Source organism: Neovison vison, chromosome 5 (assembly GCF_020171115.1).
Source record: "Neovison vison isolate M4711 chromosome 5, ASM_NN_V1, whole genome shotgun sequence".
Taxonomy (NCBI): domain Eukaryota; kingdom Metazoa; phylum Chordata; class Mammalia; order Carnivora; family Mustelidae; genus Neogale; species Neogale vison.
The window spans coordinates 86,303,537-86,329,446 of NC_058095.1; the positions used below are offsets into that span (position 1 = coordinate 86,303,537).

The window sequence follows — 25,910 nt, forward strand, 5'->3', positions numbered from 1 at the left end:
TCTCCACTTGGAGGAAGAACGAACAAGGTCGTGCTTTAACAAGGACATGGAGTCCAGGCGCCTGAATGGAGCCTGGCACTCAAAGGGTTAAGCAGTCCGCTCAGCAAAGAGGGAGGGCAAGGGCCCGATTTCATATCTTTGTTCCGGTTCCCAGATGGCAACCCTGTGTGTCAGTCCCAGTTGAAGCAAAACTATTTTTGAGCTTGTGTATCCTTCGGCACAGATGTTCAAGGCCATAATAATGTGTTTCTCTTATGGTGTCCTTTCTGTTTCTTGGTGTTGATGTTTCAAAGCTTCATTGTTTCATCGGTCACATAAACACATAAAAGACCTTATAGGACTGTGGAATAATAAAAAGAAGAAAAACATCCTTGAATGCAGGAAAAAACGGTTTCACTTTATCATATGTGTCGAATACTATAGACAATTTGTATTTACTATAGTAAATACATTTATTATAAATTTATAAATAAATTTACTATAGTAAATACTATAGACAATTTGCTGCCATTTTGTGGCTTATAATTTTTTCAGTGTTAATTACAGTGTTTATCGTAATTAAGGTACCAAATAGTTATAATGTACCCAGCACTGAAGAGAAATTTAAAGTAATGAACTTGCTCTTGTCATGACAGATTTTCTCGAAACAACACAGAGACGTAAAAGTCTTGAGTCAACCATGGGGATCAAAATGTGGCCAATGAGGGCCTGTTGCTCTCCTCCCTGACCAGCCAGCTGCTCTCCTGTGAAAACTGCCTTCTCTGCTCCTATTCTTTCCCTTGTTATCCCTCAAAGACATGCAAGGTAGTATTTGTTCTGTACAGTCCCGGTGGGCAACACACCTCTGGGCCAAGTGATCTGGAAGCAAGATTGAGAATAGAAACAGAGTCTAGTGAAGTAATTTACCAAGTCTCGGCTACTGTGACATCAGCCTCCCGTCATAGGCTCGCCACCTGGGATCTGCTCCCAGGATGCTTCTTCCCGTCATGATGAGCTTCAGGAACCGCCCTGAGCTCCGGCCCTTCAGATAACTCTCTTCCTGCCTCCTAGGCCATCACAGATGTCTGTCTTACCTGTTGCCAGCCTGAATCCCTCACCGACCACCCCAGCACCTCTCTTAACAACACTCATGACCCCTTCGTCTGCTTAGCTCCACATCACACTTGCTCTAGTCCTGTCACCGGGCTGCTGAGTGCCTGTATAGCCCAGATCCCGTTAATTTCACCTTTGCCTTTCTGATAGTGCATTGCCTAACATGTGTATCTTAAAGAGTAAAAACTGTCTTCTTCATCTGTAATTCTGTTTTGTCCTGTTGAGAAGAAATACAGCTGTTCAGTTTAATGCCTTATAAATACAGATAATTTTCATTTTCCAGGTAGAAACATTCACATTTTGGATTAATTAATAAAATCTAAAACCAAGGGACTCCTGGGGGGCTCAGTCAGTTAAGCAGCTGCCCTTAGCTCGGGTCATAATCTCAAGGGTCCTGGGATCGAGTCCCACGTCGCCAGGAATCTGCTTCTCCTTCTGTCCCTCCCCAATCCCCCGTCTTAAATAAATAAAATCTTTTTAAAAAAATTCAAAGTCAAATTTAAAGAAAAAAATTTTTTTAAAGTCTCTGCCACTTATGGTTGGTAACAGAGTCAACGGTGATGGGTAAGAGTTCTGCCACAGACACACCCTCAGTTGACCAGTCCTCCCCTTCACCGGCTATCTCCCCACCATTGCTGGGGAGCAAACCATGGGAGATGATGGCTCTGGGTCCACACTTAGTCCTCATTGCTTTGCCTACTTCCCCACCCACCTTGTGTGGTCCAAACAAAACAGGCTTCTGTGGCCACCCAGTGGTCTGCACGGCCCAGCCTGGCAGGATGCAGGCCGGTTAGGAGGCCTTGGTGTGCAGCTGAGAAGGAGGTGATCATTGAGAACCTGGGTAGTTGTTGAAGAGAAGCAGAAGAGAAAAATCCAAGTATTCAAGTATTCAGGGAGATGATTTCCAAAGCAGTATACAGTGCTGATGTGAAAGAAGAGTCTAAAGTCACTATTTTTCTAGCAGTTTCAATACAAAGTACTTATTAGAGCCATCAGAATGAAAGCTGGCACTGTGGGTTTTGGCTTAGAAACAAAAGGAAACTGTATTGACATGGTAATGCTTTTTACTTGAATTAAGTACTATCAACTTCCTTTTCAGTGTGGGTCATAGACATCTACACCATCTAATCCATTGGCATGGTGACCCCTGGAGCAGTGGGGAGGGTTTGGGTGGTGCTGCCACAGAGGAGAGAGGAGCTTGGCTGCCCCCAGACTAATAAAACATGCTGTGAGAGGCCGTGTATGTAGTTGGAAGAGGTTTGCAATGGAAAATAATGGTCTTGGTTGAAAGCAGAACCAAGCCCATGTCTACACACACCAAGTGCAAGCTTGGTGACTTCTGCCTTGTTTTTCAAAATCAGTTTTTATAAACACACAGGTTAGCAATTCAGGTCAGAAAATGCACTAGGTTGTGTTGATGAGAATTCGAAACTGCCAAATCTCTATTTAATTTCACACCATCCGCTTATTGCCGCATAATGCTGCCGGGAACTTCCTTGACGACTACAAAGCACCAACGTGGAGGGGGAGTTTGACTCCCCAGGTAAAATTGAAAAGGCAACTGGAGGAGAGAGAAGAGGCCTAGGATAAAAATATGGCCAACATGGGCTAGAACTTCCCATTGGTCAGTCATGTGTTTGCTTGCGAGTGCTCCGCTGGGCCAGATGGCCTTCTAGGCATCTTTCTCTTTACCATCTCTTCCCTTTACTTCACTTGGGTGCAAGTACTTCCCTTCCCATGCTGGCAATCCAAAATGCCCATTTGATTGTCACCAGCCCACCTTCAGGAACAAATAGAGTCAAATTACCTTGTCCAAGCAACCGGTCTTTTTTTCCACCGTAATTTGGCGTTAAGGGAAGACCGTTTAAATATGGGCAGGAGAACGAGACACATGATAGTATACATGAGAAAACAGAGATTTCTCTCTGTGCCTTCCTTGCAGACATCATTTCTATCCACGGCTTTTCCTTCATTACCCCTTTTTTGCATGATTTAAGTATGTAACGTTGGTTTTGCCTAGGGTTTGTTCATGTTTCTGTTTGTCTGTCACCATGTAGATAGTAAGTTCAGATCATGGTCTTAGTGCTCAAGGAACTAGGAAGAAAGAAGAATCGTAGTGTTTTAGTCCCTTCTCTCCAAATGTCTATACCAGTCATACTTAATATAAGCCTTTGAAAAAATTTAGAAATCTACTAAAATTGGACTCAGTTGTGGAACTATCAGTGTTAGTTGTATTAGTTAGTGTATTTAGTTGGGAGAGGTTTGCAGTGGAAAGTAATGGTCTCAGTTGAAAGGGGAACATTTTAACTTTATTCCAGGTAAGATAAAGATCAGAATCCATGCAGCACTCTCTACACATACATTTAAGGAAGAGGAAGTGCCGGTCCTAGACCTCGTCTTCCATGTCCTTCAAGCGAGACCATGAACTACAGGGTGGCTTTAAACTCTTGGCTGCTGTGTCTGACCTTGTATCACCAGAGCTATCGCTGTAACTGATAGATAACTAAAATTTTTATTTGCTTACCAAAGAATTTTCTTATAATGGTTTTACTATTTTAGTCACAACATTCCTTGAGGTTTAGGTCTTTTGTTAATTGTTGCTTATTGTTCTGTGACATTGCTTAATGTAACCAGTTAGATCATGTTGGTAAGACTCTAAGATACTTACATAAAAGCAGCGGTAGCTTTTAGTCTTGTAAGAAATGCATCTAAATGGGGCGCCTGGCTGGCTCAGATGGTTAAGCATCTGCATTCGGCTCAGGTCATGACCCCAGAGTCTTGGGATCTAGCCCCACATTGGGCTCCCTACTCAGTGGAGAGTCTGCTTCTCCCTCTTCATCTCCCTCTCCCCCTGCTTGTGTTTTCTGTCTCTGTACCTCTGTCAAATGAATAAATAAATCTAAAAAAAAAAAAAAAAAAGAAAAGAAAAGGAAATGCATCTAAACTTCTGGAGGGACTATTTTGGTATGTTTCTATTGTTAATTTTCCTTCTGAACTTTCCAGTGCTTTAGGGATGTGTTATGAGGACACAGGCATGCACACGCTGTTACAAGTAGCTCATTCTGTCGATTTAGTCCACGGCCTATCTATGACATAGGCGGTTTCAACGGGGTTAAAAGACAGTCCAGATTCTGACATCATAATAATTATAATACAGTGTCTGGTTCTGAATAATAATGGGAAAAGCGTGGCTAACACTTACAGAAATCTTACTGTGTATGAGGTACTATGCCAATCAAGTACATTATTTCATCTAGTTCTCACAAAAATCCTGTCCGTTTGATCTCATTATATCCTGATTTTACCAGTAAGGAAACAGGCAAACAGCTGTCATTGCTGGTTGTAGGACTGCTGGTAAATGGCAAAGTGGGGATTCAAACCCAGACTGTTCTCTACCAAGCTCTTAACCATTAGAATGGGCAGTGTTTACAGTAAGTTTTAAAGTCAGAAAAGGACAGAAGGAAGAAAGGGTGAAGACGTGCTGATATATATGTTTGCCATATGGAGTAGTGGAGGGAGGCTTCTGTCTCAGTCCTTTTTAAAGGTTTAATCCATGGTCCTTCAGATGCAAAGCGCTTAAATTGGTCAACAAGAAATGCCTCCAGCTCTAGGAGCACCTGCCAGCAGATTCCCAGTAAAAACAGGAGATCAGACCTTTAGAGTCTGTGTGTTTGCTATTTTAGTTCTCACTTAGTAAACTCAGGTTCATGTAAACACAACTTAAATAGGCTCTTGACTATTCGAGCAGTTTACTGCTAGAATCTGCTCATTCAGTTTGTTATTATGTATATTAATTTATCTGGACAGTCATTGGTAACATTTTCTGCTTCATCAGTAGGTTAATTGAAAGCAACTGTTCTATATAACGAAAATAATGATACTGCATTCTTATCTTTCACCCTTTGATTCATAACAGTGTTCTGTCAATACCAAGATATTAACTATTGATTGCCTTTCTTTACTCCCCAAGAGATGTTTTAAAACCACTGACTTTAGTGAAGATTTTCTATAAGTAGAGACAAAGTTGCAAATAAGAACTGATAACTGATAGACCTATGGTTTAAAGAACTTTATACTTTTCTAATAACAAAACTGTTCTATGGTGCAGTGTTTTGGTGAAAGCTTTCCAGAAGGCAGTAAAAGGCTTTGATATTCATATAACCGATGTTTTAATTGCAATATTTGGTCCTTTCCTTCTATAATTTAAAAAGTAATAATGGAGTAACTGGAATCACTTTAGAATATTGACTATAACCATATATTTTTAAGTGTCTTATATGAGAGAGTAATGTTTGTTGATAATCTAAGGGAAATTACTATTTAAATGACTTCTCACAAGGATATGAGCATATCCTTGTGAGCATATAAAGCACTCCTTAGTGCTTTAAATTTAAGAATGGATATATTTTCCCCCTTCCTTCCCTGCCCTCCAAGAAGGGTATTTCACATTTTCTTCATGGTTTCCTCCCAAAAAACATGATAAAAGGCTGACGACACCAATAAAACAGTGATGGGCAGGCAGCCCAGAGGAAGACAGAAACTGACCAAGTCAGAGCTGGAAGGTGAAGAGAAGGTTCGGAGATCCTCCATGGGAGCTCTCAGGGTCACCTGCTCTGCACTGTTCCCAACAGAATAGCCTCCATCCCATGATACCACAGTGGGAGACCCTGTCGGTGCCTTTGCAGTATACTAGATTTCATACAGATGGATTTTTTTTTGGTTCCAAGGTTATTCTTTCAGCTTTCACATTCCACTTTCTTTATATTCTGTGGACCATAGATACAACTTGGCCAGATGGGAAATAAAGATATAAAAGTTTACTTCTTAGGGGTGCGTCCTGTTTATAACACAGCCATATTTGTGAATCATCTATATTAACATTAAAAGAAAGTAAGCTTGAGGCCACTTTGGGACTCTGCCTTGATTCGCTTGCATTTATATTACAAAAAAAAAAAAAACAAAAAACACCCTGGTAATTAGTGCAGTGCCCTGAAGGGAAGTTATAAGAAAGAATCAAGCTCAGAAGTTCTGTATTTATCAGTAGATGTTAGTTACAACACAGCTCAACAAAGGAAAGGGGCTTACAAACTTGTGCTATTTTTGATGTGCTCTCTTCAAAAAAGAAAATCAGTAAAAACACTTAAGGCAGGCACTACCTTGGAAACTCAGCACTCAGAGCATGTTTGAAACTGGCCTGACATGATGTGGAACCTTTGGTTTACGTGCATACAACTGCCTGTCCTAGACACAGGTGTGGGATGATACTCTGCCCCATGCCTACTAGTCTCAGAAGCTAGTAAACAGATGTCAAGCTAAAAACATAGTATTTGGCTGATGCTTCACAAGTAAAGTTGGAACGATTCCTTAGGAAAAAGATGCATATCCTAGTCTGATCCTTCTATCATTCATTTGAAAAATGATACTTTTTGAAGTTAAATAATTTAATTGCCATTGCTTATTGTTCTGTGACATGGCTTAATGTTACCAGTTAGATCATGTTGGTAAGGCTCTGAGATACTTACATAAAAGCAGCGGTAGCTTTTTCTCTTGTAAGAAATGCATCTAAATGGTGTGCCTGGCTGGCTCAGATGGTTAAGCATCTGCATTCAGCTCAGATAATTCAGCGTAAGTAATGGCATCTTGCTTAAGTCACGATTACTATTTATTATAAACTTGCACTGAGCGTTGTGCCTATAATTTTACTTTGTGACATCATATCTTAAAAATCATAACTTGGTTTCATCTTTATTCAAAAATTCATTCAGCAGTAAATGTATAAGTGGCTACAATTGGCCAAGGTCACTAATTTTTTTTTTTTAAATCACAAATCTATTTCACTTCTGCCAGAATGTTAAAATTTGATTTCTGTCGTTAGGCCCCGAAATAAAGTATCATCTGTAGCCTAGATATTTAAGAATCAGCAGAATTCATCCCATTAAACTCTGGCTACTTCCTTCTAGACATGCGCCTTTCCCAGGCTACATTGACACACCATTGTTTTCTTCTGATCTCAGAGGCTAGCTTCTCCTCTTCCATCAGATTTCTGAATTTCAGAGTGTACCCGGTTTCTGGGCTAGGTCTTCGTCTTTATCTGTATTATACACAGACGGGATTTTAACAGTCCTTTGGCATTGGCTATTGTCTGCGCACTCATGATGTTCAAATTTATATCTCCAGGTACTGTCTCCCTTCTGTCTTGCTCAGCCCTCCTGCCAACTCAAGAGCTCCACATGGGTAGATAACAGGTATCTCAAGCTTAACATTTCAAAACAGAATTTTTGTTTATTCCCCAACTCCTCACCACTCTCCACCATCCCTCATGTTTTCACTCTCCCCAAAAAACTGAGAAACGGCACCATAATTTTCCCCGTGGTTTACAGAAACCTAGGCATCCTTCTCAATTCCATCTCACCTCGCGTCTAACTCACGTTCAGTATGTCCAGTTGTTCTTACAATAAGTATTTCTCAAATACAGCCAGTTGACAGCATGTCCCTGGTTACCTAAGTTTAACTCAATGCACCATCGTCATGATCACCATCATCTGAACCACTGCCGTCCTTCCCACCGCATGTCCTTCTCTCTTCCCCTCTGCAGGCGGGCATCCTTCTCATGCTGGAGCTTGTCACCTTCCTCACCCCAAACCCTCCAGTCACTTCCTGTTCTTTTTTTATGGTAGTGAAACTTGCCATTATTAAATGGACAGTAGCATTAACTACATCCACAACGCAACCCTTACCACCATCTACTTCCATAACCCTTCGGCCCACCAAACTGAAACGCTGACAGGCCTCCCTCTTCTCCTCCCATCTCCGCCCCTTTGCAATGTCTGATCGGCTTTCTGACTCCATCAACTCACCTGTTCTAGGTATTTCATATAAGAGGAGTTATAGCACTATGTGTCCTTTTGCATCTGGCTTATTTCACCTAGCATAATGTTTTCAAGATTTGTTTATGCCATAATATCGATCATATTTTCATTTCATATCTTCATGCCATTCCATTTCATGTGTGTACCACATGTGTGTTATCCAATCATCTGTTACTAGATGATTGGGTTGTTTTCACCTTTCAGCCCCTGTGGGTAATATTGCTATGAACATTGGCACAGACGTACCTGTTTGAGTCCCTGTTTTGTATTCTTTTGAGTATGGGCCTAGGAGTAAAAGTGTTAGGTTGTATAGTAATTCAATGTTTAACTTTTGGAGGAACTGCTGGACTGTGTCCTCCAGTCGCTGCATCACTTACATTGCCACCAGCAGTGTGCACATCTTTACCAGTACTTGTTTTCTGCTTTATCCTCCTCCTTCTAGTAGGTGTGAAGTTGTAGCTCATTGTGGTTTTTATTTGCATTCCCTGATGACTAGTGAATTTGAGCCTCTTGTGTTTATTGGCCATTTGTACACCTTCTTTGGAGAAATGTCTATTGAAGTACTTTGCCCATTTTGAATTGCTTGCCTTTTTGTTGTTGGCTTGTAGGTGTTCTTTATATATTCTGAATATTAAACGTTCTCAGATATGCAGTTTGCAAATATTTGCTCACATTTCATGGGTTGTCAATGTCCTTGATGATATCCTTTGAAGCACAAAAGTTTTCGATTTTAATAAAACCCAATTTTTCTGTTTTTTTCTTTTGTCACCTGTGCTTTTGGTATATATGTAAGGAACCATTGCCAAAACCAAGATTTTCCCCTATGGTTTCTTCTAAGAATTTTATAGCTTTCACTCTTAAATTTAGGTCTTTGATTCATTTTTTTATTTTAATATGATATGAGATAGTATCTAACTTCATTCTTTTGCACGTGGATATCCAGTTTTCCCACCGACATTTGTTGAAAAGACTGTTCTTTCCCCTATTGAATGGTCTTGGTACCCCTGTCAAAAATCAGTTGACCATAGTTGTATGGGTTTATGTCTGAACTCTCAATCATATCCCATTGGTCTGCATGCCTATCCTTATGTCAGTACCATACTTTTCTGATTACTATAGCATTTATAGCAAGTTTGGAATTTGGGAAGTGTGAGTCCTCCAACTTTGTTCTTTTTCAAGATTTTTTTTGTTATTTTGGGTTCTTTGTTCAATGTGAATCTTAGGATTTTTTTTCATTCCTTGAAAAAGCCATTGAGATTCATTGATAGAGATTGCATTGAGTTATGCATATCACTTTGTTATTTTTTAATGGATTTTTTAATTTAAATCTGTACTCTTTTTAAGTAAGCTCTATGCCCAATGTGAGGCTTAAACTCACAACCCCAAAATCAATATTTGCTTTCTCTATTGACTGAGCCAGCCAGGTAACTTATGTGTGTCACTTTGGATTGTATTATCATCTTAAGTATTCTAATCTATGAACATGGGATGTCTTTCCATTTATTTTGGTCTTCTATCTTTCAACAATGTTTTGCAATTTCCAGTGTACAAGTTTTTACCTCCTTAGTTAGATTTATCCTTAAGTATCTTAATCTTTTTTATGATATTATAAATAGGATTATTTTCTTAATTTTCTTTTTGGGTTTTAGTCCTAATAGTTTCTTTGTAGAATCTGTAGGGGTTTCTATGTATAAGATCAAGTCATCTATGCACAAGGAAAGTTTTGTTTCTTCCTTCTCAGTTTGGATGTATTTTATTTCTTTCTCTTGCGTAACTACTCTGGCAAGGACTTCTACTATGTTGAGTAGAAGTGGTAAAAGCAGTTTTCCTTGTGTTCTTCCTGATGTTAGGGGAAAAGTGTTTGGTTTTTTACCATTGAATATGATGTTAGCTGTGGGTTTTTCATATAACCTTTATCATGTTGAGGAAGTTCCTTGTTTTCCTAATTTATTCAGTATTTTTATCATGAAAGGGTGTTAGATTTTGTCAAGTGCTTTCTTAGTGTAAAATTGAGATGATCATTTTTTTTTCCTCCCTTTCATTTCATTTTTGTATATTACATTGACGATTTTTGTATGATTAATCATCAGCACCTTCCTGGGATAAATCCCATCTGGTCATGGTATGTAACCCTTTAACATGCTACTGAAATTGATTTTTTTTTATTTTGTTGAGGGTTTCATGTCTGTCTTTGTAAGGGCTCTCGATCTGTACTTTTCTTTCTTTGTAGTGCCTTTTATATAGCTTTGGTATCAGGGTAATGCTGGCCTCCTAGAAAATCTGGAGGTATTCTGTCTTCAGTATTTTGGAAGAGTTTGAGAAGAAGTGATGTGAATTCTTTAAATATTGGCAGAATTCAGGGCACCTGGGTGGCCCAGTTGGTTAGGTATCTGCCTTCAGCTCAGGTCATAATCTCAAGGCCCTGGGTTGGAGCCTGGAGTCTGGTTCCCTGCTTAGCGGGGAGTCTGCCTCTCCCTCTCTCTCTGCCCCTCCCACCACCTAATGCATGCACTCATTCTCTCTCTCTGTGGAATAAATAAATAAAATATTTAAAATAAATAAATACATGTATATATATTTATATTTATTCTCGGTAAGCTTCACCAGTGGGGCCATTTTGTCCTCTTTCTTTGCTGGGAGGTTTTTGATGACTGATTCTGTTTCCTTGTCTTCTAATAGTTCTTTTCTGATTTTCTATTTCTTCTGTTTTGTTTTTTTTGGTTTGTGTATTTCTAAGAATTGTCCACTTCATCTGGTTTATCCAGTGTGTTGGTGTACAGTTGGTATTCTCATATAATCCTTTTTATTTCTGTAAAGTCAATAGCAATGTACTCTCTTTCATTTCAGATTTTAATTATTTATATATTTCTCTTTTTTTTAGTCAATCTGAGGTTTTATTAATTTTGCCAATCTTTTCAAAGGATCAACTTTTGGTCTTGTTGACTCCTCTTATTTTTTTTGTTCTCTATTTTGTTTATCTCTGCTCTAATCCTTATTATTTCCTTCCACCTAGCTTTTGGGTTAATTTGCTTTTCTTTTTCTAATGTCTTTGAAAGCTGACATTTAAGTTATTCACATGAGAGCTTCTTTTTTAATGTAGACATTTTAATACTATAAATTTTCCTCTAAGGATTATTTTTGCTGCTTCCCATAGGTTTTGTTATGTTGTGGTTTTGTTTTTATTCATCTCAAAGGATTTTCTAATTTCTTCTGCAATTTCTTCCTTGACCCATCGATTATTTAAGAGTACATTGTTGAATTTCTTCGTATTTGTGAAATTTCCAGTTTTCTTTCTGTTAGTGATTTCTAGGTTCATTCCACTGTGATTGGAAAAGTTACTTTGCATGATTTCAGTTTTTAAAAATTTTTGAAACTTGTTTTGTGACATCACGTATGGTCTATCATAGATAATATTCCACATGCACTTGAGAAGATAGTGTGTTCTGCTATCATTGACCATATCCTATTATTCTTAGAAAAGAATCCAAACTCCTCACTACGGTTTTTAAATCCCTACATGAACTGACGCTGAACGGGTTCTCCAACAGTCATCTTCCTCTGCTCTCCTTTTAGTTCTTGCTCAGGAAATACTTTTATTTCCTGAATTATTAATTAACTTAATGCTTGTTGGTGTAATAATATTGTATCTTTTGATAGCATATGAAACAATATATCTTTGTGAAAATTTTAAAAATATATGGGAAAGGCTTACCTGTGAATCTTCATAGCAGCATTATTCACAATAGCCAAAAAGTGGAGATACCCCGCATGTCCCTCAGCTGATGAATGGATAAACAAAAGTGGTATATCCATGCCATGGAATGTTATTCAACTGTAAAAGGAATGAAGCTCCTATACATGCTACAAAATGGTTGAACCATGAAAACACTATGTCAAGTGATGAGAGTCACATAATATTGCTACAAAAGGCCACCTAATATTGTATGATTCCATTTATATGAAATATGTAGAATAGAGAGATCCATAGAGCCAGAAAGCACATTAGTGCTTGCCTGGAAGCAGAGAGAAAGGAGAATGGAGACTGACTGCTTAATGGGTAGGGGGTTTCCTTTTGAGGTGATGAAAATGTTCTAGAATTAGTGGTGATGGTTGCACATCATATACTCAGTGTCACTAGTGGTTAACTGTTATGTATATTTTACCACAATTCAAAAAAAATCAGCCCAGTTTAAATATATATGGAAACACACAGAAAAAAGTCATTTTGGAGTAATATTTCTATTGGTTACTAAAAAAACAAAAAACAAAAAACCACATAGTTCTAAGACCAAAGTCTAAAATGAAAAAAAAATAAATAATGAAGGCTCACTGTTTAATTTTATCCATATTATACCAATGATTGGTATAAAGTGGATTAAAAAAATTCATCTATTTTGTTTAGTGACAGACTCTTTTGTGGTACATCTGGAATTCATATGAGTGTTAACATAGATTTTTGTTTAGCCAGTTTAGATTAACAAGATAAAGCTTACACTCCAGAACTGTATCCTTGCCTCAATTAACATTGCAAAGAACTCTTTGTTAATATTTCTTTTTTATTAAAGAACATTACTAGAAATAGATTCATCAGGTTTTATTTTGTTAAACCTGTATTTGATATGGGATTTTTCTTGGTGGTGGTAGAAGAACACAGAAAGCAATAGATTGAATTATAGTTTACTTGAAAGAAATTTCAAAATCAAAGATAAAATATTTCAGTGAAAGTTATTGGGAAATGTCTGAAGTGTATGTTTCTATTTCAGAACTAATTTTTAATTGCGTTGCCTGTGCCAGAACGTGGTCATAAGTGCTCACACTTCCAATTCTGTCAGAGGGCAGGAAACCGGATTTATTATTTGCATGTGTTAAACTAGCTGATGAAAATGCAAGACATCATTGAAATCTTGAAAACAGAAGCTTAGAAAGCATAGTTCGCTTACCGCTTGTTCTTCCCCTCTATATTTATTTTATACTCATCTAATTATATCCTAGAGACCTTAAAAATAACGTTTAAAAAGGCCATACATTATTTTTCACTGCAAAAAAATACAATAGCCTCTTTAATCTTGGGGATAAGACAGTTTGAATTTGTGAAGTTAGATTTGTGTTTTTAAATTAGGTCATGTTAGGGTCGCCTGGGTGGCTCAGTGTGTTAAGCGACTGCCTTAGGCTCACGTCATGATCTCGGGGTCCTGGGATCTGTCCTTGCATCTCATTGCCTCAGGCTCCCTGCTCAGTAGGGAGCCTGTTTCTCCCTCTCCCCTGCCCCCTCATGCTGTCACTATCTCTCCCCCTCTCAAATAAATAAATAAAATCTTTTAAAAAATTAGGTCACATTATATTGTATATTTTAGCTGATTACTTAGAATTTATTAGTCTGTACAAAATTTCAGCCAAGAATCCTTCACCTAGTAAATTTTTTTTAAGATTTTATTTATTTATTTGACACACAGAGAGAGATCACAAGTAGGCAGAGAAGCAGGTAGAGAGAGAGGAGGAAGCAGGCTCCCTGCTGAGTAGAGAGCCCGATGCGGGTCTCCATCTCAGTACCCCAGGATCATGACCTGAGCAGAAGGGAGAGGCTTTAGCCCCCTGAGCCACCCAGGCGCCCCCACACTGTAGTAAATTTTTTGCTCTAAATAGCTGGGAAAAACACAATATAATTTACAAAACACACATACACACACACACACACACAACAAACAAAAAAAATCCATGAATTTTAGAGTCATACAAACGAGGCTCAAATCTAGATCCAACCACACAATATTTGTTCGGAAAAAAAAAAAAATATATATATATATATATGTACAGCCTTCTTCATGGACAAAACCCTCACTGTAAAGGATTGTTATGACATTTCAAAAGTGAGTAACTAAGGGGCTGACCCTCTGTAGGTGTTTGGCCTATGGAAACTGTGATGATGGTGTGATAATCTGAGTTAAGTGTCTCCAAAAAATAATCACGGATTCCTGTCATTAAGAGTTCTCCAGATGCTCGTGTTATTTTCTCCATACTTCTACCTAGTTTTAGGGGGAGACGCTCAGTAAATATATAAGATTAGCATACCTGATTTGATCAAATGATAGGAATGTTTCATCATCCCCTTTATCCAATTCAACTAGTAATCAGCTTCCAAAAATGATACCAAAGCGGCTTTCACTGGAGGATGTGGTTGGCCTCCCCTTTTCTAGCCTCTTTGGTCATTCCCTATAAATTAGTCCTCACGATCTATGGATTGTTAACTAGGATTACATTTGGCATATAATAACTAAAATAAGATCCTTTCATGATGAGTCCATGAAGTGCTAATTAAAATTGACTAGAGAAGGTGAGGGTTTTGCTTCATATTCATTCTGCGGTTATATTCAATAATCGTCAAGGTTTGTGTGTTGATAAATCGGAGCAACCCTTGCTCTTCCACCTGTGGTCATCTTAAAATCACATAAAAAACATGCCAGGGACACTGTTATTTGCTACCAGCTGTGGCCATCTGCACTATCACCAACTGTGTAGCCAAGGGTGGAAGCAAATGCGGAAAACACATTATTGGCAAAATCTCAGCCTATTAATTAGAGAGGTCCCTGTTAAGTAAACCTCTGGATACTTCAAGTTTTCCAGTCTCTTTTGCAAACATCCATTCATCCCATCATTGATCATATACATATGGGCACCAACTATGTACCAAGAACACTTGTAAGTGTTATAACACTGGTAGCAGATGAAACTGACAAAAATCCCTGCCCTTATGGAAGCTGGATTTTGGTGGGAGGTGAAACTGCTTAGGTGAATTGATAAGTTACTGTTACAAGGAGACCCCAAAAGATGGCCACATAACCAAGAGAGATGTTCCCGTCTGCATTCTGCAGGCCTGCATGGAGAAGCAGGTCCACTGCAGGATGTCATGCAGAGGCCAGGGGCTTGTGCCCAGCGCTTTACCAGCCTTTGGATATCTTCATCTATGGGATCTGAGCATTATTCAGCCATTTTCTGCTTAGCGCCCACAGTGAAAGGGACGGCTGGAGCAAGCAATCGGTCCCCATGTCAGAGAGGACAGAAACTATACACATCACTTCTGTTCATCCCTCCTACTCCCTATTGACTCTCACTTCGACATAACATCATGCCTAGCTGCAAAGGAAGCTGGAAAATATGGCCTCTGGCTGGGACCAGCTTAAACACAAGCCCAGCAGGTGTGTTGGGGAATGCAGGACAGATTTTTTTTTACCCCCACTGGAGGGGAGAATGAAAACAAACCAAACAAGTTAAAGACATAAAGTGCCAGATGGCAGTAAGTACTCAGAAGGGAAAGGCAGCAGGGAAGGGGTAAGAAGCACAGGTCAGAGACTGCAGGTTTAAAATACTTTGGTGGAGAAGCCTTGCTAAGTAGGTGATGATTGCAGAAGGGCCGCTGACGGAGCGACCTGTGCAGCCCGGGATGAGCCCTGCCCACCGGCTGTGTAGCGCAGGAGAGGTCTGTGGGGAGGGCGGGATTGCAGAAGGAAGTGAGGAGGTCAGGGTTGTCAAGGTCATCTTTTGGACTCGTTTCTGAGTTTAAAATGCCTCCCCCCGCCCCCCAAGTGGAGAGGTTCAATAAGCTGTTGGATAGACGAATCTCGAGTTCAGGGAAACAGCTCAGACTGGAAACAAAAATTTCAGAGTCACGAAATACAGCATCCTACTTAATCTCATTCTTTAATGTGAAGGTCATGGTCATTTCTGTAAGAAGAAATCAGCCAGGCCACAGATAGATCACGAGGCTTTCTTAATAGCTTAATAGCTTAATGTGCCTGGCAGCTAGCTACATAGGAGCTCATCCGGCCCCAGGGACACCTGGGTCAATGAGTCTCCAGACTCACCGATGGTGGATCTTGGTGTCTGCATGATGGCCCGCTATTTAATCTTGTCATTGAGGAAACCAAGCTTCAGAGAGGGGGAAAGTCTTGTCTGTGGCCAGGGCAGAAAGCGTTGAGAGCTAGAATTGGGAGACCTAGTTTCCTCCCTCCTAAGCCAAGAGGGGGCTCTTGGTCAGGACAATAATCTGGGAAGAAGGATCTTCTGTTTAGCGGGTTTTGTAAACAGACTGCTAGGAAGTTGGGAGGTTAAACATGTCGGGAGATCAGTAGGAAGCAGAGCTATGGAATTACCAATGAAAACTCACAGAGTGCACGTGGGAGCCTGATGCGTCTGACCCGTCCCAGACTCAGTGGCCTCCCTTAACGTGCCTCTCCTCCGCACCTCAGTGACACTCGGGCATTGCTCCATGTGCCTGCCACCAACGTGCAACTCCGAGAGCCACGCTGAGGCCGAGGGACCTGAAATTTCTCTCAGGCCAGGAGCCCTCGTGCCGAACTGGCTTCATGCTCACTGGGCCAGCCTGCTGTTGAGAAAGTCCCCAGATCTCTCTGTGTCCAGGCTAGTTTCCCCCAGCAGAAATGAGCATGGCCTGCATGCAGACACAAACCACATTTGGCTCCTCTTCCCTGTAGAAAGGTTTACTCACTTACAAGCTACATGCACCCATGAACCAGTGTGGTCCACTGGAAAGGGTCCCAAAGCCTGGTTTCAGATCTCCAGCCATCTCGCTTGGCTGTGTAGCCTTGAGCAAACTACCCCAAGTCTTGGTTTCCTCATCTGTACAAGGAGGCCCATCAGTGCATTCTCACGGCTCTGCCAGGTTGCAAAGAGAATGAAATCCCTAGAGGTATGTCAGCAGTATCCAGGACTCTAAAAGCACCCAGAAGTCAGCTGAAGCCTATTTCAGTCAAGTCTGTGGCCTGCACACTGAGTTCCTAATTTGCATCTTCTGAGGACTTTTCCATGATTCATCAGAGTCCAGTAATACAGATCTCTCTACTACACACGTCTCTCCAGCTACATTCTGAAGCTGCTTAGGGGTTGAGATATAAGGAGAGTATCTCTGCAATTGGGATATTTTGCACTCGTCACTCCAAAGAGGGTAAAAGTGAACGTGAATAAAAACACTTGTCAGACTTTGTTGGTGACCTCTCTTTTCTCTTCCTCTTCTGTTCAGATTCTCATTCAGCTTACTTAATGCCTCTTAGGATGCCTTATCCAGAGTAGATACTCAGGATATAATTGTTCTGCTGAGCTGAACTCCTAAGGAAATGTATAATATAAAATTCCACTTATTTAATGTAATACAAAATTCAAGCTAAGAAAACAGTTCTCACTCTGAAGTAACTTTGCCAGAGGGTAGTGCTAAGTAGTGCTAAGATTATAGTGGAATTTAATAATTTCATTAGGGTAAGAGATGCCTTTGTATTCCAGAAAAGTTAAAACTTTCCAAAGACTGTGGACATTCCTGTTCCCAGTTCTTCAGAACTCCTATCAGAATCCTAATAAAGTATGGGTAAAATTCCTTGCGGGCATTCAATACGCTTGGTCAACTCTGGACGGGGAATTCAGTCGAGGCATGTGGGTGGAAAGAATCTTTAATCTTAGCATCATTGCAGTGAGCACAGGTCAGCAAAACAATACTTTTCAGTTTGTGGTAGATACATCTTTTTCTGAGAAATTCTCAGCAACACCTTAATTAACCAGCACTTAATAGACTAGAAGCTACTTCATAAATTGGCACCAACCTCCTCTGCCCCGTTCCCCCTTTTTTACTACCCAAATCAAAAAGAATTATGAGAAAACAGGTTTTTAACAGAAACTCATGTGATTAAGTTTCTGGAGTTGTTCTTAATCCAAATGATAGGCAGCCCAACCTCCCATAACGTCCACATAAATGTCTGCATTGTCGTATGTGATGATTGAACCTACAGAGGATGAGACCATTTCCTAGAAAATAAATTGTTTGCTGTAATGGTTGCATTTACTTGTACATATAAACAAAAATGCAGAATGGGGTTTCTAGAGCCCTGCTTCCCATGGGGACCTCCCTGAGAGGGTAGCTGGGTTCACAAGACACCTTTTTTTTTTTATGCAGGTGTCAAACGTTGAGAGGTGAAACTGCTGTATTTTTCTTGTTCATCCTCAGATGATACTTCCAAGGAAATGTATAGAGAAGGGGCTTACTGAGGGCACTTTTGTAAAAAAAAAAATCAATGTTATTATGGCAACTCGATATCCTTGAGATTACAGTATTAGCATCCTGCTGTGGAAAGACATTTATTCCTAAGACTTTTACAATTAGCTTAGGGAAGATAAATCCTGAATCATAAACACCAGACTCAAAATCCTCATCAGGGGCATTTTAGCATGTTTATAAAGCAGGAACATTTCCTTTCACATGAAGGCAAATAAGCTAACATACTTACAAAGAAGTTCAACAAGAACGTAAAGGACTCTCTTCGTGATTCCACTTTAACCCGAAATCCTGATTCTCAGTAGGGTTTTCCTGAATATCCAATGCTATGTGAATTGATGAGCTCAACCCGAGAGCTAAACCAGGGTTAGGAACTTTGCGATCTTCGGGTCACATCATGTACTGTGTCTTGTTCGGACGACAGCTCTTGCTGAAGCCCTGTGTTGTGTGGAGCTGGGTCATTTGACGAAGAGTTTCAGCTTACCTTGCTCTAAAGTCAGTCACCTTTGTCACCAACATAAGCAAGGTGGCAGGTTTCCACAGCTGCACCATTTGATCCAAAAAGATAAGAGTCACCTCTCCCAAATCCGTGACCCTGGGGTGTAGTCCACTATTTCCCTTGTGCAGGATACAAATTCCTCTTCGGTTATTGATTTGTCAGTGTTGGTACAGCTGTGCCTGTGTTCGTAGATCCTCTTGTCAGTTTGTCCATTGAGAGAGGCTGCTTCAGATTTCAATTTAAGTGTGGCCCCAGAATCATTGAGCCTAGAAATACCATGACTCAATATTCCCAGGTGATCACTCCTGCTATCATATTTTTATGATTCATAGATGTTGTTCGGTCATTCAACAGCCAGACATTTAAAAAATGTTCACTGTCTCAGAAATTGGGAGTGACTATTAGGCTGTGAATGATCCCACTCCTTATTTTTCCCTAAAGTTCCCCCCCCACCCCGCATCCCTTAATTCAGTGTGTTTGAAAATGTAGGTGATCTCATTCCAATTAAATAGCAAATATGACATACCTACGATGTGCCAAAGGAATGTCAAGCACTGGGAGAGAGAGAAAATTGAGGGATTCCAGCTCGCCGACAGCTCTGGTCTAACGGGCCTTAAAAGCACATTCTGGCAACACAGTGTGGTAAAGGTTGTGTGTCCACACACAGTCTTTGTTGTGGGAAAGGAAGCGTGGCTCATCCACACATTTTGGGGTGCAGGTGAAGGTGTGGTATTAAAGAAATCTAAGAGGAGGGAACACTGAGCCTTCTTAAAATACCTTTTCTTGTCTTCTGGAGTCTTACTCAAATAATAAAGGTGGCCACCAAGTTGGGGGTAAGCGTCTGAGTCTCTTGGGTGGTTGAGAGCCTGCTGACCCCATTCTTGCGGTTTCCAGGTACCAGCAAGGTCAACCTCGTGAAGATCCCGTCCACGGCCTCCAGCCCGCGGGACACAGCCCTGGCGGCCGTCATCTGCAGTGCCCTGGCCACGGTCCTTCTGGCCCTGCTCATCCTCTGTGTCATCTACTGTAAGAGGCAGTTTATGGAGAAAAAGCCCAGCTGTGAGTGTGTAGCTCTTTCCGTTCCTTAGCATGTGGGTGAAGAGTGTTTACCATCATTGTCACTGGAGGTTCCACGAGGCCTTGACCAAGACAATAGTCAGGAGCTATCCAAAGGGACAAAGTGCACACAGAGACGCAGCTCCCAGTCACCTGGTCCCCCAGAGGCACCGCTTTACAAGGACCCTGAAAAGGCCTCAGGGTCCTGTGCCACTACGCAAAAAGGAAAATCCTTCCAACTTCTGGCAACAGAAGTATCTGTAATTTGAGCTTTTAACAGATTTATTCTTAGTTGTGCCTCTGCGTTAGATGTATTTTTAAATGTGTATGAGAGCCATCTTTTTCTTCAGAAATATTAAGAGCTAGAAGGGTACCTATCTGCATTGTGGTGGTCATGGGCTCCTTAACAGAGGCAGTGATCTTCGCTAACAGAATTTTCTCCCCCTGTAGGGTCGCTGAGAGCGCAAGACATTCAGTACAACGGTTCTGAACTGTCATGTTTTGACAGACCTCGGCTCAACGAATCTGCTCCCAGAGCATGTTGTCAGTGCCACCAGGACTCTGCCCAGACCTGTGGTAAGTGGAGCAGGGCAAGGGGCCATTAGGGGAATCTAGGGACATATACGTTGCAAAGAATTGTCCCTGTTTGCCCACAGCTCAGTTGCTCTGCTTAGTTTTCTAGTTAAAGCTAATCTTGTTAAAGGATTCTTTGTGCCCTCGTGGTTTGGGTGTTTTGAGCCTCTTAAGTAGTGAGAAGAAAAGAAGCATCTCGTTAAAATTCTAGAATTGTGGGGCAACTTTTTAAAGCAAGTTTGCCTTTATTGTTTTGGGTCCATTGACTGATTAAAAATAAAATCCTTTTGTAGAGTAGGAGCATGTATCCTGTCTTGTCTGGTGGATTCAAGTTGAACTTTGATGGGTCTTCTAAATGTCTTTTGGGATTCCTTAAAGAAGAGCAGGGAGGGAGCGCTATGCTATGGCAGGGGTTTCCACAAACCTCAGTTGCCCCCGGGGACTACTGACAGAAAAGGAAGTTTAGGGAAGTCATGCAAACGGAAATTGGTTTCTCACCAGGGCAAAAAACAGGCACAGATAATACTTTTCCTGCCACTTATTTACATTCATCAACACAAGGCTCCCACATTTACACTGCCCTCTCAACCCCTGTTGTGAGGACCCCTCCCCTCCTCTGCAAAGCAGATTCTGGCAGTGCCCTTCCTGGACATCCACCCCTGCCTGCCTGGTTCACGTGCTCAGAGTCCCTTTAAAGTAATGCTGACAGGGCCATTTTTTCTCTTCCAGCCGCTCTCTAAGCTGAGTGTTTCCCACTTAGATTGACTGACACTCTTGGAGCTGTGCTGTCAAGAAATTACAGGATTCCACTTTCTGAGCTATGTTCTGTATGTGGAGGAAGACGTTTTTAGCGGACTGATTTTGCTACAGCTCGTTATTGTCTTCTGTTTTAGGAATGGGTCAGGAACAAAATATAGGTCCCTCTGTGGTGTGTGTGAATCGATTTTTGCCTTTGCCTACGTAGGGACTAGGCTTCTAGACAGTATGGACGATGACCGGGTGAACCTCCAAACACCCCCAGAGCGGGGGTTCCCAGACACTGAACTGGCACAGGAATCAGTTCCTGAGACCTGAACTCATTTGTAATAAAATGCAGCACTGGGCAAACTCTGCCTCCTCTTAACTTCTGTCTGAGAAGAAGGATTAAATGGGCAGATGGCCTTGGTGCTCGTCCTCTTCACAGAGCAGCACACGGAGCCTGGAAAGAATCTGCCTGCTGCCCGCGCTCCGTAGAGCTTGCCGCTTACGTGGTTTCCTACTCCATGGCAGCGCCTTCACCCTTCAAACTTTTTACTTTGACATCATTTAAGACTTACAAAAATGCTGGAACAATAGCAATAGAATTCTCTCACTCTCTTCACCCAGATTCCCCCAATATTAACATTTTATCTCGTTTCCACATCTGCTTTATCATTTTTCTAAATATGGTAAAGATATATGTATTTATACACATTGCTTTCATGTCCACTTAAAAATCAGTTGCAGAGATGATATCCCTTTACTCCTTAATACTATGGTGTTTGTTTCTTAAGAACAAGAACGTTCTCATCTCACGAAACAAACTGTGGGTTGCTGGGGGGAGGGGGGTTGGGAGAAGGGGGGTAGGGTTATGGACATTGGGGAGGGTATGTGCTTTTGGGTAAATTGGAAGGGGAGATGAACCATGAGAGACTATGGACTCTGAAAAACAATCTGAGGGGTTTGAAGTGGCGGGGGGGTGGGAGGTTGGGGTACAAGGTGGTGGGTATTATAGAGGGCACAGCTTGCATGGAGCACTGGGTGTGGTGAAAAAATAATGAATACTGTTTTTCTGAAAATAAATAAATTGAGAAAAAAAAAAAAAGAACAAGAACGTTCTCTTACAGAACAGCATGGTTATGAAAATCGGAAAATCAGCATTAAATCAAACCTATTGTATAATCTACAGAGCATATTCAGGTTTTCTGAGTTGTCGCAAAAATGTCCTTAAAAGAGGGAGGCCTGGGGTGCCTGGGTGGCTCAGTGGGTTAAAGCCTCTGCCTTCGGCTTGGGTCATGATCCCAGGGTCCTGGGATCGAGCCCCGCATCAGGCTTTCTGCTGAGCGGGGAGCCTGCTTCCTCCTCTCTCTCTCTGCCTGCCTCTCTGCCTACTTGTAGATCTCTGTCTTTCAATAAATAAATAAAATCTTTAAAAAAAAAAAAAAAAGAGGGAGGCCTGGGACACCTGAGTGACTCAATGGGTTAAACCTCTGCTCAGGTCGTGATCTCAGGGTCCTGGGATCAAGCCCCAGATCAGGCTCTCTGCTAAGTGGTGAGCCTGCTTCCCCCCTCTCTCTGACTGCCTCTCTGCCTACTTGCGATCTCTCTCTCTGTCAAATAAATAAATAAATAATATTTTTTTTAAAAAAAAAGAGGGAGGCCTGGGTGGCTCAGTCTGTTAAGTGTCTGCCTTCAGCTCAGGTCATGATCCCAGGGACCTGGGATTGACTCCCGCATCGGGGGGTTGGGGGGTGTCCCTGCTCAGTGGGGAATCTGCTTCTCCCTCTGTCCCTCCCCCTGCTTGTGATCCCTCTCTCCCACTCTCTGTCAAATAAATAAATAAAATTTTTAAAAATAAATAACTAAAAATTAAGTTAAATTTAAAATGTCTTTAAAAGAAAATCCCAGATAACATTATTGGATTTAGTTGTCAAATCTCTTTACCTTATTATTTTTTTTTTTAAGATTTTACTTATTTATTTATTTGAGAGAAAGAGAGAGAGAGCAAGAGTGTGAGCACAAGCAGGGAGAACAGCAGGAGAGGGAGAAGCAGTCTGCCTGCTGAGCAGGGAGCTTGATTTGGGACTAGATTCCAGGACCCTGGGATCATGACCTGAGCCAAAGGCAGATGCTTAACCGACTGAGCTACCCAGGTGTCTCTTGACCTTTTTTAAATCTGGCATAGGTCCTTCATCTTTCTTTGTGTTTCAGGACATTATTGTTGTTGACAAGCACAGACCAGTAATTCTGTAGAATAACCCTCAGGTTGGGTTCGTCTGATGTTTCTGTATAAGTAGAAACAGCTGCAGGGGTGATGCTGTGTCCTTCCCAGTGTCCCGCATCAAGAGGCACAGCGTGAGCAGCCGTCCCCTTCCTGGTCGGGTCAGTTTGGTTCCCTTCGTTAAGGAGGCATCTGCCAAGTTTCTCTGCTGTAACATGATTGTTTTTCCCTTTGTAATTAAGAAATACTTTGCAAGAGACTCTTCGAGGCTGTGTAAATATCCTGTTACTCTCCAAACTTTCACCCAAGAGTTTAGCATGTTCTGGTGGTTCTTACCTAAATCAGTCATTACCATGATGGTGACAAATGCTAGTTTTGTAATTCCATCCTTTTGTCCACATTTATTAGTTGGCTTCCCACGGCAAGAAAGAACTTCTTCTTCCCCTCTTATTTATTTACTTGAATTAGCATGGATTCGTGGACCCTCTTCCACAGCTTCTGTTCCTTTGCCATCATTGTTTATCTTGGTGCTCACGTTTTCCTAGGCTGGCCCGGGACAGATCCCTTCAGCCTGGCTCATGTGTCATTCTGACATGTCCGGATTATTCTCTCAGCACTTGCTTCATCTCAGGCACAAAGAAACTTCTAGGCTCAACTTGCTCTTGGTTGCTTGAGCCCTAGAAACAGCCATTTCTAAAAGGAAAGACAGTGTCTTTGGCTTTTAAATAATTTTTTTTGAAGAACCTATTTATTTATTTGATACAGACAGAGAGAGACACAGCAAGAGAGGGAACACAAGCAGGGGAAGTGGGAGAGGGAGAAGCAGGCCTCCCGCCGAGCAGGGATCCTGATGCGAGGCTCCATCCCAGGACCCAAGGATCATGACCTGAGCTGAAGGCAGACGCTTAACAACTGAGCCACCCAGGTGCCCCTGGCTTTTAAATAATTTTGAAACGGCTCATGTGAGCATGACACGGGCTTGCTGAGGATCAGCCGTGTATCCAGGCGAGTTCTCCAAGCTCACAATAGCGTATATTCACACAACACAATGTGGAGCCTGAGCTGAGAAACATTTAGGCAAAGGTGTGTGTGGGTATCCATCCTGCTGGCAATTGCATGTCTATGTTTAATATTCATTTTATATTCATTTTTGAAAAGGCCAATAATTTCACTATATTTTTCCTTTTTATGAGAGTGAAATCATTTCACATGCAGACTTTGGATCCACAAACATATACATAGATATGTAAATAGAGAATTTTTTCACATCTTTCTCTCTCTCTCCAGATGTGTGTCTTTATCTCTGCGTGCTTTAGTATTTGTTGTATATAATCAGAATTACATGTGTATGTATGTAGAGAGCTCACCAAACGTCGACAATGTTCATTTCCAGTTTATAAGTTGGGTCGTATTTATTTTTGAATTTCTCAACTTAATCCCTGTCCTCTAAATTTTTTTTTCTTCTGTACACTTACATTATCTTTGTAACCAAAAATCGATGCTGCCTCAGTGAACAAAAGAGGAAGCACTAGAATTCGGATGTAATCCATTGCTGTTTCATCTAGAAACCAAAATGGTTTGCAAAACTGTGCTGTGTGCACACCTCTAATTATTCCTTACGTTCCATTACTAGCAGGAAAACATTAATACCTCTGTGTGGTGTGTGTGCGTGCATGCACGTGTGTGTGTGTGTGTGTGTGTGTGTGTGTGTTGTGTTCAAGGGTTTGAATGCATCTCTGTTCATGTTCTGTACCGCTAGCCCACTCGGCAGGACTCTGTTCCACTTTCTGCTGTCTCCTCAGCAGTTCAGAGAGTCTCATTTGACACACTCTCTCACAGGCCATGCTGTTACCTCTCGCTATTATTTTTACTGTGGTAAAACACACATAACATAAAATTTGTCATCTTAACGCTGTTTAAGGGTGCTGTTCAGCGGCCCTGAGCCCATTCACACTGGTGTGCGGCCGTCACCGACCCCTATCTGCAGAGCCCTTCAGCTCCCCCAACTGAAACTCTGTCCCCAGCAAACTGTGATGCCGCCCCCCACGTCCCACTTTCCCCAGCCCCTGGCACCCACAGTTCTTTCAGTCTTTACAGCTTTGACTACTCTAGGTACTTCGTATAAGCCCTTTCATTATTTTCATAATGTAACAAAAGGGAGAGAATTAAACCTCAGATTTCCTTTCCCCCAAAAAGTCACCCAAAGGGGACTAGCTGGATTTCCTCCAGCAATGTTGGGCCACTATTAATGAGAAAGTTCCCAGAAGGCACCCTTGTACTTCACACCTCTGCTGGCTTCCCTAGGGCCTGTTCACTTGATTCCATCTCTGTGCTGTGACGAGGCTGGCAGCGTGGACCGGGTGACTCTTGGCTGTAGGGTGCATTCCAAGGCCACTCTTCAGGAGAGGTAACTCGGGATTTTTAATCCATATAACATCACATCCCCTTGTCCAAATGTGCCTTCTACCAACTTAACAATTTTCATGTCAAACTATGAGACGTCAATTAAAAATATTATTGATGGCATTCTGGACATCGGAGGGGGACAAATCCTTGACAAGAGATATGTGAGTCTCTCGGGGTTACTGACGCCCAGTGAGACATTCTTTACACTTTACACTCCATTAATTTTGGTTTTACTTCATATTCATGATTTGTGACACTTCTGTTACCTGTAAATAATTCGTTACATGTCATTTACTCACAGAATTTTCACAGAGCTACGAAGAAACTCAGTTAAGACCCAGGAAACTGCCTGTTTTAGACATTGAGTTATACGTATAACTACATTGGTTAGAAGTAGGTACA

General features: G+C 41.3%; 1 protein-coding gene across 2 annotated transcripts in view; it reads left to right on the forward strand.

Annotated features, from left to right (window-relative positions):
• Positions 1–25,910, forward strand: part of TNFRSF19 (TNF receptor superfamily member 19) — a 91,069-nt gene that overhangs the window by 57,277 nt on the left and 7,882 nt on the right. For both annotated transcript variants that reach the window (XM_044249418.1, XM_044249419.1), the window contains exons 6-8: positions 19,409–19,573; positions 20,021–20,146; positions 25,407–25,509. In XM_044249418.1, the coding sequence (XP_044105353.1) occupies positions 19,409–19,573; positions 20,021–20,146; positions 25,407–25,509 (394 nt within the window). The remainder of the gene's footprint in view (positions 1–19,408; positions 19,574–20,020; positions 20,147–25,406; positions 25,510–25,910) is intronic.